This window comes from Microtus pennsylvanicus, chromosome 14, assembly GCF_037038515.1.
Source record: "Microtus pennsylvanicus isolate mMicPen1 chromosome 14, mMicPen1.hap1, whole genome shotgun sequence".
NCBI lineage: Eukaryota > Metazoa > Chordata > Mammalia > Rodentia > Cricetidae > Microtus > Microtus pennsylvanicus.
In genome coordinates, this window is record NC_134592.1 from 73200137 (window position 1) to 73217883 (window position 17747).

The window sequence follows — 17747 nt, forward strand, 5'->3', positions numbered from 1 at the left end:
ACTTGGACAGCGCAGAGCCCTGGTCTCCTCCAAGAGAAGGTACAAAGTCTCTACTCAGTGCCGAGCTCCCAGTGTCACTCAGAGCCACTCACCCAACAGGTTGTCATGGTCCCCAGCAGCCACTAACGGAACCACGTCTGTTCTCCTTGGAGTGGCAGTTGGTAGTGGCAAACAGGAAGTTGTCTTGAAGCAGGGTGTGGTTATGCCTGTCAACATAGGCGTACAAAGCCGCACGTTTTCCTCCTCCCCCTCTTCACTCCTTTCTCTCTCTCCTCTGGAGAGAAAAACCTGAGTTGTTTTGTTAGAAGGTAAACTTTTATTACTTCATGCAGGACCAGTCATCGCTACCGCACAAATGAAAACCTGGGGCAGAATGGAGCCTCCAGTATAGTAGAAGCCTGACTTCCCGTCTGTCACTCACTCTGGCATATCTCTGAGAGAGCAGGTGCCTGTGAGTGTATGAACTGTTCTTTTCCTGCTCCGTGGGCACGCAAGAAACAAAATTCTAGTTTGACAGCAAGCCAAACATTCCCAGTCATTTTAATGAACATGGAGACAGTGGACTGGCCACATGCTCTATCTGGGGCCCAGCGAGTGTACACACTAGGCGGAGGACCATACATGAATAGGAACGAGGGAAAACGCGGTCAGGAGTTTCAAGCCATGTGCAACATTTGACAAGACCCGAAACAGTTCTTAACGGAGACTGCACGTGAAAACAACAGAGAAAGGCCGTCTCCCAGCGTGTAAGGCAGGAAGTGCTGCTTGGGCTGCACGTGAACGCTGCAACCCAGGGGTGGCGAGAGGCAGGAGGGGGCCCGATAGCTGGCTCCCCAGAGCTCTCAAAGGTGTGCTGTAAAATTTTCCATTCCTCTCCTCTCCCGGACCCGAGGCTTGAGCCTCCAGAAGGGCTGTCTGAAATAGCCCAGTCCCCAGCCTCCTACACATGCCCTCTTTCTGAAGCAGCTGCTATCCCCACTGGCTGCTCCAGCTCCTGCCCACAGGTCTACACAGACACTCATCTCTCTGAGTGCAGCCATAGGCTGCCAGCATGCTTCGCCTGCCAGACTCTCTTCTGTGACCCAAGTGAGGGCAGGCCACCATAGCCTGTGTTCACACTTACACTTCCCGGAGAGGCAGCCTGACCGTTTGGATAAGGAGGCTGAGCCAATGACATGCTGGGTAATGGTGCTCTTCTGGTAGCTGTTTCCTGGCTGCGGGCCCTGGCCAGTCATAACGCTTCACTTCCCCTTTAAGAGAGCACGCCCAGATGAGATTGAGGAAAGACACAGCAAGAAGAGGGCAGGCAGTCCGGGGTGCATCCTGAATTCTGCCGGATGAGCATGGGTTTTCCTGAATCCCACACATGAGGTGTGGTCAGAAGCAGCCAGCTTCTCGGAGGCTCAGAAGGGCTCTCTCTAGGTGTAGAGGGTGGGATGGGGGTGGGGGTTCTCCTGCAGTCCCCCAGGAGCCTACCTGGGTCCTAGGTGGCCTGGAGGTACTGCCAGGCTTTCTGTTCTCCTTCCCTACAGGGAATGCCCATCCTGCAGGACAGTGCCCATCGGGCCCTATGCTTTGAAGACCATTATTATCACTGGAAAACCCCAAAGGGACCATGCCATTCTTAATTTCAGTGGGGTTTTCATTCATTCTGGACGATTTTGGGTTTTGTTGTTGTTGTTTTTGTTTTCTGAGCCGATTTCTCGTGTAACTTAGAAGGGTTCTGAAATTTCTGTGTAGGTGAGGGGGACCTTGAATGCCTGATCTTTCCACCGCCAATCCCAGTCTGCCAGACACAGGTATGGGCCAGCAATTGTGGCTCTCATTCTGGGTACTCAGACTTTCTTCCCTGTGTGCGAAGGGTCAGCCAGCTTATGGGAAAGGGACCAGCCCTTACAAAGATAATGCTTCACAAAGGGCCATGAGTGACATGACTTTACATCTATGAAATATCCGGAACAGGCAGATACATAGAGACAGAGAGTATAGATTAGCAACAGGAGACACAGGCAGTCGGCTCTCTCATGCGTTGTAGGGCAGCCTTGTCTACATAGCGAGTTCCAGAGCAGCCAAGACTACAGAGTGAGACTGTCTTTAATAAAAAAAAAATTCAACAAATCAGTGTATTTGATGAATGAAAAATGAGGACATGGCTGCTCCGAGGTATGACTGAGGAGAAGGCTTATTACAGATATCAGAGGCATCTGGAAGACTTCAGACTGAATCAGGCCATGGGGAGAGGGGCAAGAGAGGAAGAGAGAGAGATGAGAGAGGACAAATGGATGAAGAGAGGAGTCTCCACGCAAGAGGCCAAGAGTGGAGACAAGAGTCAAAAGAGTGCCTGACGGAAATGACCGGGACTAGAGAAGCCCGGGGTAAGGGAAGGGAAGAGCAGCCCAGCTGGACTGGGAGGAGGAGCCACAGGTACTGAGTGAACTTTGTCCAGAGTTTCTCCAGGACCTAACATCTGAGAGTTCTTTTTCTGCTCTCAGAACCTCCTTTGGCTCTCGTCCAATGTAAGTTCTGAAAACCTGGCTAATACCTGATGAACCTTAAGTCATGTCCAGGTGAGCAGCATCCACCTTTTAGTAAGGAATACTGAAAGCAAGTCTCTGAAAAACTCAGGAAGATCCCAGGCTGTGAGAAAGTACAGACAAGCCTTGCAGAGATCATCTCGTGACAACTGGCCAGCTCGACAGAGCCGGGAGTCTCTGTGGGAAAATCAGTTAGAGACAACCTTTTCGCCGAATTAGGGAGAATTAATGTTTTTCTGACTGCAGGGCTGAGCTAGTCTGTGTCCGCTGCTGTTTCTTGGAATGGTGTCTGTGTGGACAACTGGGTGTGAGCCGGCAAGCCACTAGCCAGGTCTCCTTTCTGGATCATTTGCAGCTTTGGCTGGAGATAGTCTGCTCCAGGGTGCTATGCTGCGAGCTTTGTCCCCTGGACTCTAAGCCAGCTGGTCAAAGGCTCCTTGAGCACACTGCCCCTACCCAGGGGACTACCAAGAAGCGGTCTGCTGGATGTTGTAAGGCTTAGCAGTTCGGAGAAGATGAAAAAGCGGCCCCGTGGCCTGGGAGCCTGAGCCTGGCCAGAGTCAAACAGCAACAGCTCTCCTGGAATCTCTGCTGAGAGTTCCGGGAAGACCTGGAGGTCAGAGGTGGACACTTCCCATGGCCAGCTTTCCTGGTGCACTCTGGTTCTTCTGCCTGGCCCATTCTTTCTCCTCACCTCAGGTGCCCCACAGAGTAACTAGGTGGCCTAAGTTTTCAGCACACAGGTGGCTTAAAAAAAATTTATGTTGTCGTAGCTCTTGAGAAACAGCAGGTTTGGAAGTGTAGCTCTAAACACAAAAACAGGAAGGGGCAAAGTCAAAACGGTGCCAAGGCCGGCTCTGCAGAGCAGGTAAACAAATGGCTAAGGGGAGCCTGGGCAGAGACACTCCACTCCCTAGCTATCAGAGAAATGCAAATCACACCTAAAAGGGGCTAGCACTCCAGCATACTAGAATGACTATTTAAACAGAGGAACAGAACAGGAGCTGGTGAGTACGAGGAGAAAATGGAGCCCCTGTGTAGCGCTGTGAGCAATATAAAATATGATAGCTGCCGTGGAAAACAGCATGGTAGTTCCCAAAAACATTAAACTAGCATTACAGTATGATTCAATAGTTCCACTTACGGGCATATACCTATATGTACATCACGTCCAAAATAGCATCACTCTGAGGAGCTAGCAGATGAAAGCGGCACAATTCTTCACAGCCGAATACAAAATAAGGCATGTGTGTCCATCTGCGCACGTGGCGTACGCGCGCATACGTCTGTGCGCATGCGCACGAGGATGGGATTGTTTCCCGTTGCTGCGATCCAGACAAAAGCAGGTGAGGGGATGAAGGGTTTGTCGGGCTTACAGTTCAAGGCTACACTCCACCACAGACTAGGTCAGCCACAGCAGTTGGAGCGTCAAGGAGCTGGTCCTGTCACACCCGTGAGCAAGAAGGAAGAAGAAGGTAGCATGCTTACTGCTCAGCGGCCTTCTCTGCTCTGTGATTCAGGGTCCCTGGCCGAGGGAATGCTGCCACTCACAGCGAGCTAGTCTCCCACCTCGACCAGCACAACCATGACCGTGGCTTTCAGATCTGTTCATGGAATCTCATCTGGACAATGTCTCCCTGAAACTCTTCCCAGGTGATCCTAGAAGCTGATAACGCTCACTAACCACCAGGAGCTGGCGAGATGTCTCATCTCGTGATGGCACTTGACGCCGTGGCCAGATGACCTGAGTTCAATTCCCAGGACCCACGTGGTGAGATGAGAAAATCAACATCTATGAGGTGTCCTCTGACCTCCACACAAGTAACACACACACAGATAATAAACAAACAAACGCTCTATTAAAACAAAACAAACCTCTAACTGTCACAGAGTGGTATTCAGCCTTAGGAAGCAAGGACATTCTGACACGTTACCCTATCCTACAGATGAGCCTTGACAGCATCACACTAAGTGAAACTGTCCAGCTGAAGAAAGGCTATACTGTAGGGTTCCCTTGATATGAAGTAGTTGTAGTCAAATACAGGCAGGAGGGGGAATGAGAGTGGGCAGGAGTTGGGGGAGGGAAGGAGGAGCCTCCTGTTATCTATTGGCAGTCACGGTGTTAGTGCTTTGCAAATCCAGGAATTCTGCAGATAGTGGTAGCAAGGATCGTAAAACAATATGATGGTACCAAATGCCTTTGAGCTACACATTAAAATTAATTAAGATGGTCCAGGAGCCTTTAAACCCAGGAATTGGGAGGCAGAAGCAGGCAGATTTCTGTGAGTACAAATTCAAGGCCACCATGGTCTACACTGTGAGTTCTAGGTCAGCTAGGGCTACATAGTGAGACCCTATCTCAAAAATCAAACAACAACAACAACAAAGACCTCTCCAAAGAATAAATCCTTTGGAGAGATGGCTCAGCGGTTAAGAGTGCTTGCTCTTGCAGACGATCCGGGTTCCTTGCACCCACACGATGGCTCACAAACATCTGTAACTACAATTCCAGGGCAACCAAGGGAACCAAGGCCCTCTTCCTATCTCTGACAGCAGCAGGCAGACACATGCTGACGTACACGCATACAGCCAAAATACCCAGACACATAAAGTAAATAAACCTAAAGTTAAAAAACAAGTAATCAAAGGCGGAATCACCCACTGACGGATGCATAAATCAGAAAACCTGTAACACAGTCGGAGGAAAGAATGACATATGGTGTGTGCTATAACACACACGAACCTCAAGACCACTGTGTGAAATGAAAGAAGTCAGGCACACCAGGCCAAATACACTGTACACTTTCATCTCCATACAATGTCCAGAGGAGGCAGAGCCTGAGGCAGATTGATTGACGGCTGTCAGGAGCTGGGGGGCAGGAGGGAGGAGTGCCTGCATAGCGGATATGAAGTCTCATTGTGGAGTAGAGAAACATGTTGCAACTAGATAGAACCGGCTGCCCAACATGACAGTATTCAATGCCAGCGAGTTATCTGGCTTTGAACAGTTAATTTTATGTTGTGTGAGTTTCACCTAGGCAATAATGGTAAAACCCCAGCAGATGACAGAGTTCAGGACGAGCTGAAAACAACAATCTGTTTTAAGATAACTGAAAGTTACCTCCAAAACCCTGCTTGGAGTCGCTTAAAGGAGGTAATTTTTAAGTTAAGGTAATTAAGGCAGCCAGCAGGAGACAGCACACAGATATTCTGAAACAACAGCTCCCCAGTGCTGCTAGTTAGGGTCCATGAATGAGTATTATTTGTCTTGAGCAAGATGCATCCTCTCTGCCTCCCTGCTTCTGCAAGAGGATCCCTTTGATGGCAGACTGATGACAGCAGGTTGCTATGCTTTATTACTGCTCGGAGGATGATCTGATTTTAATGTTTTTGTTGCATAAAATAAATTTGGATGCAAATAACAACAGTGACGTTATGGCCATGTGCACTGCATGCAGGTTCCACCGGCTATTGACGATAGGACTCTCGGAGACGCAACTACCCTCTGAGTCTCCTGCATCCCTGATACAGCTGCCGTTTGCATTCAAGTGCTCACTGCTATCCAGAGTCTTAGGTATATAGCTTGAAATCAGGAGTATCAGACTTTAAACACACACAAGGACCCTTCTTCAAACATGGATGTCTCCCTTCCAGCAGGACTGCAGGCCCAGCGTCCTGCAGTCCTCTTGGGTGCTAATCTCCAAGGCAGCAATGTCCAAATGGTGAGAGAAGACAGTGACTGTCCTTTCCCGGAACTTCTGAGAACCCCAACATACGTCCCACTCAGGGTCATCACGACTACTTCAGCTCCTCTAGGGGGAACACCCTCCACCTTTTAAAGCTGTTTCTCACAAAACTTTGTTCCCACTCCTGCCCTGTCCTGGGTTCCCCCTGCTCCCAACATTCCTCAGAAACTAGAATTCGGAAGGGAACACATTCCAGTGAACACATCCTGCTCAGCTCCTGGCTGTCCATTCTAGACATGATTCTCTATCAGTGCAATGAAGATCCACCCAGATGTTTTATTTATTACAACCCTACTCTCAAGTCTTAGGTCACACTGTTGTTAAGTTGTGTTAACCCACAGGTACCCTTTAAACGGTTGCCCTGCTGGACTGAGTCTACTGTTCCAGCCTGTTGAGATATTGACGGACCCCAGGAACCAATGAGCCCATTCACCACCTGGAAACCTGAGAAGCTCACCCCCGGCACCACACTTCTGAGCAGCAGGCTCCAGTCATGTCTCGGAAACCAAGACCTATGAACGGTATTCTCTTCAAGTGCAGCCAGATTTTCTGACATCCAGGGTAGGGAGCTCCTGGCCTACCATCCTGTTAAGGATCCCCTCGGTGACACTGACCCATGATAGCCCTTCTCTGAGGAGAGCTAACACAGTGGGCATTACACAGAGTCACAAAACGTATTTACCACTGACAGAAACATTATACCGATGAGGTGATTTTCTAGTTCCCACCCAGCCCCAAGTGGCCATCAACACATAAACTACACAGCAGAAATGGGAAACAGGAACTCAGGCGTCCAAAGCTGGAGCTGAAATCCCCCTGCTGTTAACTTCTGGTGGTACCAGACCTGTCTCTCCAGGGCTGAGGAAGAAGTGTTGAGATCTAACAGGCAAAACACGCTTAAAAGTTGATGCCAGACGGTGGTGGCACAAGCCTTTAATTCCAGCCCACAGGAAGGAGAGACAGGCAGAGCTCTGAGTTCGAGGCCAGCCTGGTCTATAGAACCAGTTCTAGGGCTACGCAGAGAAACCCTATCTAGAAAAAAAACAAAAACAAAAAAACAAAACAAAGAGTTGAGCCAAGCTATACAAACATAAACAGTTGTAACTAAATAACTTAGAAATAACAACAAAAATACCATTTCTCCCCTGTGTTTGGCAACCTCTAGACATGAGCTTCTGTCTGGGAATAGGGCAAGCAGATAGTTGCAGGGGATCCCTGTCCTCAATCCCCAGGCTCCTTTCCTGGAAGAGCTGTCCCTTTCTCCATGAAGACCAGAGCCCAAGCTGGCTTAAGAAGAAGGGATTGAGCTTTCCCCACCCTGCTTGTCAAGAAGCCCCTCAGCCTTCAGGAACATACTGTCCATCATCACCCTTGTTGAGGCCAAGAGCAGTGTAATTAGCATGAATCGGCAGGAGACCAAGGGCCAGGTTGTGTTTAGCTCCTATGTGGTATGGATCCTCACAAGTCTCTAGGCTTTTATCTTACAGATGGGGTTTCCAAGAATGGCAGCTCTGGGCTCAGACAGTCCCTCTCCTAGTGTCTTCCGTGAAGGAAAGACCTTGGCCGCATTTTGCAAAGGGCTGTCAGAAGCCACTTGTTGGCTCCTCTAGCAAGTCACTGTCAACGGCACCCTCCTACCAGGGGAGAAACTCACAGAACTGGCGGAGCCAGCCTCAGGCCTTTGGGAAAAGGGTGGTGGTTTCAATGGAAGGCAATAGCTGGCATAAGGTTTCTCAATGTCCAAGGAACCTGAGGGCAGATTAAAAAGTAAAAACTAAACAAACATATGTAATTGTTGGCAAGACATTGAGACGTTTATACCAATGAATCTGTGAATAGATTAGGGTGTTTGACCAGAAAGGTGTCAGCAGAAAGGAACCAGGAAAGCCTGCCAGGTGATTCTGGAGCCCACTGGTCCGTAAGCTCTTCTTCCTGAGCTCCCTCCACATAAATCTCCCAACAGGCAAACAAAGTCTCTCCACTCAGAACGTGTGAAAGGTAACTTGGACATTCATAGCCATGATGGGTTTTTTCCTGGGATTTTAAAAGGCGTATGATTGTTGTTGTTGCTTGCTCCCTATGCCCAGTCATGGATATGGGAAGAGACTCCCAGGAGACCCTCTGTACACCACAGAGACTTATCTGGTTGGCGTGGCTGGTTAAACGGTGTGCCATCATCCATATGTTCAGTCTCTAATTCACTACTTCCTGAGAGTGTGACAAGGTCTTTGAAGAGGTCCTTAGGATTGGGACAAGGACAAGAACTCAGATGATGAACCTTGAGAAGGCAGCGAGCCTGGTGCGGTGATGTGTAAGGCCTCAGGGGACACCAACCCTGACAGCGCGGTGGTCTTGGAATTCAGTCGGCAGAATTGTGATCAAATGAGCTTCCGTTGTTTAAACTATCATCTAGGCCGACTCCAAAGCCCTTTACATTTACCATACTGGAGTGTAGAGAGCCAATAACTTCCCGCATAGTCACAGCGCAGCTCTAAGGTCTATGGAGGCCAAAGTGGGTACAACTTGGTGCTTGTTTCCAGCAGATCTGCTACCCTGCAGTCCTGCACTGGAGGCACGCACACAGAGCAGGGGCACTGGAGGCATGGACCATGCACACAGAGAAGGACCATGCACTGGAGGTTATGCCCTGGGCAGGTGACTTCAAGAGCAGCCTGCAAGTAGCCAGCTCCTTTAATCAATTTCCTTTCCTGGTTTTCTTCCTACTCTGCAAGGCTCTGACTAACCCACATATCATTAATGTGGTTCTAGAAAAAGACAAGACCTTGGAGTAAGCAGATTCACAGCTCATAACATAGCCGCCAGCTCTCTTGCTAGTTTGATTAACCCACTTTAAGCTCCGGGTCCAATGCTACCACCAGCTAGTAATTGGCAGAGTCTCCAGGTTTCAGCTGTGCTCAGTTCCTGTGGAATTCCTGGACCCTTCCAGTCCTCAAGTTTCAAACCGAGTGTGGGGTGGGCAGAATCAATCCTGGGACAAGAAAGGTAGACTCGGCGGCCTGTGGGGCTAGGCACAATTGCAGCAAACAGCAGGTATGACATTGAGCTATGGCTAAGTTGACGTATAAAAGAGAGGAAGGAATCCATAGGCAGGCTGGTCTACAGGGGTTGGGCGGGTGACATGCTCTAGGAGACAGATGTGCAAAGGTCTAGCTGACTGAATCACAAATGTCTGGAAAAGAAGAACTTGATAACTATCTGCACTAGCGCCATGTGAGTCCCTTCACGAGCCTCTTCATCCATGTTGGCCGTAAGACTACGTGCACAGTGAGCCTGCACCCCAGTTATTATAGATGTCTAAGATGTACAGGACCAACACACACTTCAAACCAGAAGCCGGGAAAAGATGGGCCTCACTCACTCATACCAACCTGACAGAGAGGGAAGGACAGGGCTCTGGTGACTGGGAGCAGAATGACTCTAACCAGAATGAAGTCTCGCTCTTAATTTTTGTTTGTTTGGTGAGGTCTTCATACGTGGTCCTGGCTTGCCTGGAGCTTGCTCTGCAGATAAGACTGGCCTTGAACTCCATGTAGAAGATCTGCCTGCTTCCACCCACTACCTCTACCCCGCCACCTCCTACCTCAAATGCTGTAATTAAAAGCGTACACCACTCCACCTGAGAAAACAAAGTTTCTTAACATCACATTGGAGCCAATTTGCCCACTGTAGATGGAGCAATAAGCAGGTGACAGTTAGATGTCTATGCTAGGCCTGACACCCCACTCTTCAGCCCCTCTACGAAAGTATGGGGCATAGGCCAGAGGGTAAAGGACTTGAAGCAAGCCTGCTTTGTCATTGGGCTCTGCAAAGTTAGCAGAGACAGAAAAATTGCACTTTTATATGGATGTGAGAAATGTGGAGGAGAAAGAGAAATTATCGCCCTAAAGAGGCTATAACAATGTCCAGCTCGGGCTTAATGCTCATGCTTACTAATTCGGAAATTTCCATTTTGACTGGAGTTGGGGTGACAGCAGTATTGGGAGCCGGCTGTTGTGGAACCCCCTAGTGCGAGGGAAGTGCCCTGCCTCCATGAAGGGCTTTCCACTAGAAGGCTGAAGGCTGTTTATGGCTCTCTCCCTCCTTTTCGATTTGTTTAGTTTAAAATATTTACCCGTGGCACAATGAAGTGTCTCATTTACAGCGCTCTCCTGGACCATTAGAAGGGGACGCCACACTCACTGTGCTGATGAACAGTCTCTCTCCCATGCAAATTCCAGGACTAGCAGCCTAGGAGATGGGAGGGAGGTGCTCTAGGTACGCCACCATAGAGAGTTTTTTTTTTAATTTTGCAGCCATTCAGTGGGCAAGGCAGAGCAATATTTAACCAATGGTTCTAGTAAATATTATGGGGAACGCTTTTTATAGAGTCCTAACCCTAGCAAAGCGTTTTCTTACAAGCCCAGTTTTAGTTCTCATTCAAACCTGCCTGGGAGCCCCCCCCCCCGTGCCTGATAATCGACACGAATCACGTGTGAGGGGGCACGTCATTCAGCGGCGGCTGGAAGTCCTTCTTTACCACGCGATATGCACCTCTCTATAGTCGCTTCAGTGGGACAAACTTTCCAACCCAGGAACTTCCCTTCCGCCATCGCCGCCGTCCCATCCCCCAGACGCTGACACTCGCCAGCTGGCTCTGGGACAGGTCGCGGGCCATCAGATGACAGCGCTCCCGTGAGTTGAACTAAGCAACTACTGCGAACTTGTTGTTTTGGAGATTTGAAACAATACCCAACCCTTTCGGAGCGCCCCAGAGGAAATGGCACCACCACTTTCATTTTGCTCCATCTGCGACACGCAAAGAAAACAGCTCTGCGGGAGACGATCCCCGGGGGTCTGCAGATGGCGGCTGGGGAATGCTACCAAGTGACCTTCCAGAGAAATTAATTTTCAAGAGCGATAACGGCCTGTGCCGTACATACATTCAGCGTCACTCAGCGTAGACAAGAAATCACTTTCTACAGTTGGAACAGAAACTCTTCATACATCCTCATTTCTTTAAAAAAAAAAAGTCTATAAATAACCCAGGATCAGCAAAATTATGCAAAACACCCTGCTAGAAGAAGAAATGTAAACTAAAACCACTTACAGAGCGACTCTGGCTGGCAACTTAATCTGATGTTGCGTCGACTGTAAACATGTTGTACTTTTGGAACCTGAAGTGATCCATATTAGCACAGATGCCATTAAAGGCGGGGGGGGGGGGAGGGAGGGAGGGAGGGAGGGGGAGAGAGAAAGAGAGAGAGAGAGAGAGAGAGAGAGAGAGAGAGAGAGAGAGAGAGAGAGAGAGAGAGAGAGAGAGAGAGAGATTCCGCAACCACGAAATGGCAACAAAAGCCTAGCCGCAAAATAGAGCAACCTGATTCCGTATTCTGCACGGTGCACGACCCGACGGCTGACCAGCTGCAGTCAGTACCAGCTCCCCTCGCTCGCACACGCCAACTGTTTTGACTACAGGCACTTGTTAAACACAGAGTTTCAGGTCCTACCAGTTGGACACCAGAAGTTCACAGCACTGACCCAGTGCCAAAAACAACAAGCGCAGAAAGCGAAACGACTGCCTCGCGTGAGTGTTTGGTTAACTGTTTCTGCGAGCCGGAAGCAACCGCCTCCGATTAGGAATTTAAAAGCTCTTAAACGACAAAAGCAAAAGATTAGCAACTTGAAAATGCACATAGATGTTGGCAGATAATGTGAAGACATCAAATTACTTTATTGCGGGGGTGGGGGTGGGGGCGGGGCTGTGCGTGTCACGTGACACATTGTGGTTCTCAGCAGAAGGAACAGGGTGTTTCCTCAAGCATCTTCCATACAATTGGCTTAAATAATTTGTAAATAATGAGGACTTCTGGGGTTCTGGAACCTGGTAATCCCATAGGAGAAAAAAAAGGACGTATTGGATAATTTTTTTTTAAGTGCAATAAGAAGACTTCCAAGATACCTACTGTGTGCATAGAGATTGAGAGCCCACACTGGAAGCCTGGTCCTGGCTGGCCCAAGGGCAGGACCCACACCTCTGGAGACTGCTTCAGGACTCCTTTTGGAATGAGGGACCCTGGGGACCAGCATTCTGTCTAATCTAGTCTGGAGTCTACACTGTTGAACAATAATAGGGAGAGGTCTTTACACCTTGCAAAATGATTTCTTAAAAATTCCATTGCTGAATAAGGCTTCCCATTTCTTCCCCAGAATGCACCGAGCACCATCTACTTTTAGAGTCAACACAATTAGCCAGGTTAAATTTTGGAGTTACTTAAGGATTTAGGGAAACTAAATTCCATGAGAACTGGGGCATGCATCTACATATTTTGATTTGGGAGTAGGTGTAAATCTTCTGTTGTTACCTATCATCAATCTGTCTGTCTATCTATCTATCTATCTATCTATCTATCTATCGATCTATCATCTACCATCTACCTTCTATCATTGTCCATCTGATTTGATCGACTACAAACGTCTCTGCAAGTCATGCAAACCATAGGACTTGGTTTTTAGAATCCTGTGAGGTGGAAGGGCAAGAGCTGCTACTCTCACCCCATTTTCTGGAGCAGGAAAACACGGGTTAGACTTCCCCAGTGTCATGCAAGCAGGAACAGATTCTACCACCTTAATCTTGGGGCTCAACCTATGAGGTTTTGCAGGTGTGAGTCTTTAGGATCTCCATGACCTTTCTTCCTCCCTCTTTTCTTTTACCCCTCTCTTTCGATGCTTGGGGATTGAAGCTAGAGCTTTTCACATATTAAACACATGTTCTTCGTTGATCCAGACTGTGAGGAAGCCCTAAAAAACTAGCTTTGTTACTTCCTCTTTCACGGATAAGCAGAAGGAGACTTAGGGAGGCTACATGATTTGGTTAGTACCAGCCTTCCCTCCCCAGCCCAGCCTTCCTTATTTGCCTCTATCACGTTTCCAGAAAACAGAATGCTAGAACTAAAAAGGTTGATCGTGAATGTGTAAGAGCTCCCTTAATGTTTTGGTATTCACTGTCACTAGGGCTTTCAGTAGCAGATCACAGCCTGCCAGGATCACGCAGAAGGCTTTCTTTCTGTACTAGGGCAAGCTCTGCACATCTGTGCTCCAGAGCTGTTGTTTCAACAGGAGGTAACCCTTTCCACACTCTTTGTATCCTGTCTCTCTCCGATCCCACCAATTCTTTCACCTGTTATCCTTGGTACCTCAGCCAAGCGTAGTCTAAGAAGAATGTGGAGGGGTAGCCTGCGGCCCTGTCCAGCTACACATTGTGCGGTTATCGTGTCCATTTTGCTAGTGGGGGCTCTGGGTTTGCAGATCTTTTAAAGACAGGCCTTGCTGGATTGGTTTGTTTCTTCTTCAACAGAGATCACTGAAAATATTTAATCATACTGAGGTGCCCATCATAGCTCTTTCTCCATGCTAACTGGACAAACTCATTGTTGCAGTAGAGAAACCATGACGGTTATTGGGTGCCCTGAAGCAGGCTTGCTGCAGGGCTTGGCTCTCTCTATGAGAGGACGTGGAAGTGTGTAGATGACCAGGCAGTCTGGTCTGCAGTGACGAATGAAAGTTCCTGGAAAGCACCGAACCTCACTGAAGTGTATGAGACCGTTGGCCGATTGTGTGCTACAGAGAAGATAGGATGCTGCAAGCCAGAGCCAGTTTGTTTTGGGACATCTTTAGCCCCATCACAGCCATTAGTTGCCCCCTCTGTGTGTGACCTAACATTTCTGTGACTAGTAGGTGACTCTTCTGGAATGTATAAACATACCCCTAGTTCCCACAAACCAAAGTAGCAGCTGAGGTCTACACTTTGGAGTGACCCACCAACGTACCAGCAAAGTATCTGGATTTGTGATTTCCTTTTTTTCTTTTACCATGTTGGAATGTGATATTTGGGAAATCCTGAATCTGTGTTCCCAGGCCATGGTCACTCACAGTTAGCTACAGAATAAATAATCTCTTTTCCACTTTGAGGTAAGAGTCGTGCTTTTGTAGTTAAGCAGGGAAAAATGAAGATGTTTGGCAGGAACTGAAGACTTAGGGCCAGCACTGGGGACAATGAATCTAAGATGTAGGGGGAACTGGTTAAGAAGTGAAGATTGACAGGAAGCAGAAGCAGGAAATCCCTGAGTTTGAGGCTAGCCTGATCTACAGAATGAGTTCCTGAACGACCAGAGTTACACAAAGAAACTCTATCTTGGAAAAAAAAGAGTGAAGATTAGAAAATTCTAGACATTTTTGCTACCTCCCCATGAATCTTTATCTTGAAACACAACACAAAAAAATCATGAAAGAAAAAGCTAAGAGAGTTGGGTGTCAATTTGGATTTCACATAGAGTGTAATCAAAGCAGCATGGACCATACAGAATGATGGAATCCACACGTCCTCACTGTCTGGAAAGGCTCTGTGGTTGTGTGGAATGACTGTGGTGCCTCTTGTGGCTTGTGAACACTCATTTTGAAGGGGGTTATTTGAGGTTGTTTGGGGAATAGCATGACATTTGCATTCACACTGCCTGGAAAAGTATGAGCACTGGGTAAATCAGAAATCTTGGCAGGAAAATGTGTTTGCTTACAAGACACAAGTGAATATTTCCAGGTAACATGTGATTCCTCCTGAGCGTCGAGTCCACGTTCATAAAACTCGAAAGTAGGACACATGTTTTGACAAGCACTGTCAGATTTAGGGAAGACAAAACAAGGTATTTAAAATTAGAACTGGGCCAGAAAAATGCCACCAAGGCATCTGAGTTCCATCCCTAGAACCCACAGGTTGGAGGGAGAGAACGGGCTCCTAAAAGTTGCCCTCTGATATGCACATGTAAAGTGGCCTGCATACATCCTCACACATATAAAATAGGTCGATAGATGATAGAAGATAGATACATACATACATATATAGATAGATGATAGATAGATAGATATAGATGATAGATAGATAGATATAGATAAATGATTGATAGATAGGTAGATGATAGATAGATAGATAGATAGATAGATAGATAGATAGATAGATAGATAGATAGATATGGGGCATGTCTTTAATTCCACCACCTGGGAGAAATAATTCTACGTGGAGAAAAAAATAAAAACAGGTCTCAAAGCAATGTCTATAAAAGGATTCCATTTTTACTTTTGCAACTATAAAATACACACATATTCAGGATACACAGTGAGAGCCTGTCTCAAAAATATATATGCATATAGACATTTATGTGCAACACAGACTTTTACTCATAGGAAAAGCTGGAAAGTTTTTATATCAAAATATATATTTTTAGATTTTTCTGAAATTTTGGCAGCTTTTGCAGGAAAATCTTTTTTAAAAAAATAATCTTCTTTGTAGTCTCTAAATTTTAAAGTTTATTTGTTTTGTATTTTGTGTGTGTGTGGATGTGTAGGTTGAGGACAACTTGCTGGAGTGGGTTTTCTTCTTCTACCATGTGGGCCCCCAGGACAAACTCAGGCTGTCAGGCTTGGCAGCAATCTTCTTTATCTGTTGAGCTGTCTCACCAGCCCAGTTCTGAACCTGAGGCTCATCTGGAACTCACTCTGAAATCTATAGCGAAACTTTTCAGTGTTTCAGTGTTTAAGCAGCAAATAAAAATTGTATACATCCAAGATACGCACAATGCTGGGCACTTTCTTTTATAATAAGAACAAAAGTAATTGTTACCTTAGAAAAACAATTCCATGTTGTTAGGCAGAGTTGTGCCTGTGCGGGTATTGCTGTCATCTGTAGCCCAAGCTACCTCAGTTCGCTTAAGCATTTGAAAGAGTTCTATTCACGAACAAAGATCATGGGAGCTAAGCACAGTGGTACATGTCTGTCATTCTAGAATCTGTACAGCTAATGCAGGAGGACTGCAATTCAAGGCCCTTCTGGGCTACAATTGCAGGATCCTGGTTAAAGAAAAAGGAGGTAAGTTGCAAAACAAAACAAAACAAAACAAAAACCCCGTTTCTTGTGGCACAGGACATGGAATCCATGACCTGACACGCTAGCCAGTTATTCTGTCCCTGAGCCGTATTCACGCTAGCCAGTTATTCTGTCCCTGAGCCGTATTCACGCTAGCCAGTTATTCTGTCCCTGAGCCGCATTCACGCTAGCCAGTTATTCTGTCCCTGAGCCGTATTCATGCTAGCCAGTTATTCTGTCCCTGAGCCGTATTCACGCTAGCCAGTTATTCTGTCCCTGAGCCGCATTCACGCTAGCCAGTTATTCTGTCCCTGAGCCGCATTCATGCTAGCCAGTTATTCTGTCCCTGAGCCGCATTCATGCTAGCCAGTTATTCTGTCCCTGAGCCGCATTCACGCTAGCCAGTTATTCTGTCCCTGAGCCGCATTCACGCTAGCCAGTTATTCTGTCCCTGAGCCGCATTCACGCTAGCCAGTTATTCTGTCCCTGAGCCGCATTCACGCTAGCCAGTTATTCTGTCCCTGAGCCGCATTCACGCTAGCCAGTTATTCTGTCCCTGAGCCGTATTCATGCTAGCCAGTTATTCTGTCCCTGAGCCGTATTCACGCTAGCCAGTTATTCTGTCCCTGAGCCGTATTCATGCTAGCCAGTTATTCTGTCCCTGAGCCGTATTCATGCTAGCCAGTTATTCTGTCCCTGAGCCGTATTCATGCTAGCCAGTTATTCTGTCCCTGAGCCGCATTCACGCTAGCCAGTTATTCTGTCCCTGAGCCGTATTCATGCTAGCCAGTTATTCTGTCCCTGAGCCGTATTCATGCCGGGTTCAACTTACGGACTTCAAATGTCTCAGTTTATGGGAAAAGTTTAATTATTGCAATTCAAAGAAAAAGACTGGTTTCTTCTTCTTCTTTTTTTCTCCTCCCTAGCCAAGATCTTTTCTCTGGTAGATTTAAAGAGCTTTGAGAATCCCATGTAGATGATTTTCCCAGTCACTTCTGTGGCAAAAAGGGCTGCAGCCTACTCTCTTGTACAGGAAGAAAAGCCTAGGAATTCACGTGTCTGCATTCTGAAGCTACTTTGCACACCAGAGTGAATTCAAATCAAACGTGTTTTGCTTTGAGGTCGTGTCTCACTATGGAGCTGTGGCGGGCCTGAAACTTGCTAGAGACACCATGTTGGCCTTGAATTCAAAGAGATCTGCCTGCCTCAGTTTCCTTAGGACTGAGATGAAAGGCATTCACTACCATGCTGGGCTAAAACAATGTTGGTTTAAGGTATAAAAAATTTTTTAAAAATTCATAGCTCTAGCTAGTCCTGTGTTCTTCTATTTGTTATCTCTTACTTGGAACCAGCTAGAGATGGACACTCCTGCAGGTGTGGTCATTACTCGGTTTACAGAGAAGGAAGCCAAGATTCACCCAGGTGGGCAACGGGCCCAACCTCACACTTGAGAACCATTAGACACAGGATCCACATGTTTCCCTAGGCTGTTCTCTTGATTGTGTGCATGTGTGTGCACCTACATGCGTTTATGTGTACCATGTGCCCATGGGA

General features: G+C 47.3%; 1 protein-coding gene across 19 annotated transcripts in view; it reads right to left on the minus strand.

Moving 5' to 3' along the window:
- Positions 1-17747, minus strand: part of Atxn7l1 (ataxin 7 like 1) — a 214293-nt gene that overhangs the window by 56303 nt on the left and 140243 nt on the right. Inside the window, exons 1-2 of one of the 19 annotated variants that reach the window (XM_075948692.1) lie at positions 1124-1209; positions 93-206 (exon numbers count right to left, since the gene is read on the minus strand). The exons of 13 other annotated variants lie outside the window; for them this stretch is intronic. Coding sequence is in view for 1 of the 6 variants with exons in the window: in XM_075948687.1 (XP_075804802.1) it covers positions 93-288; positions 1124-1177 (250 nt within the window). In the remaining 5 variants the exon portion in view is untranslated. Of the gene's footprint in view, positions 1-92; positions 289-1123; positions 1210-11387; positions 11853-17747 lie in introns of those variants that run through there. 5 more of the 19 variants (XM_075948687.1, XM_075948697.1, XM_075948694.1 and 2 more) reach the window with 5 other exon arrangements.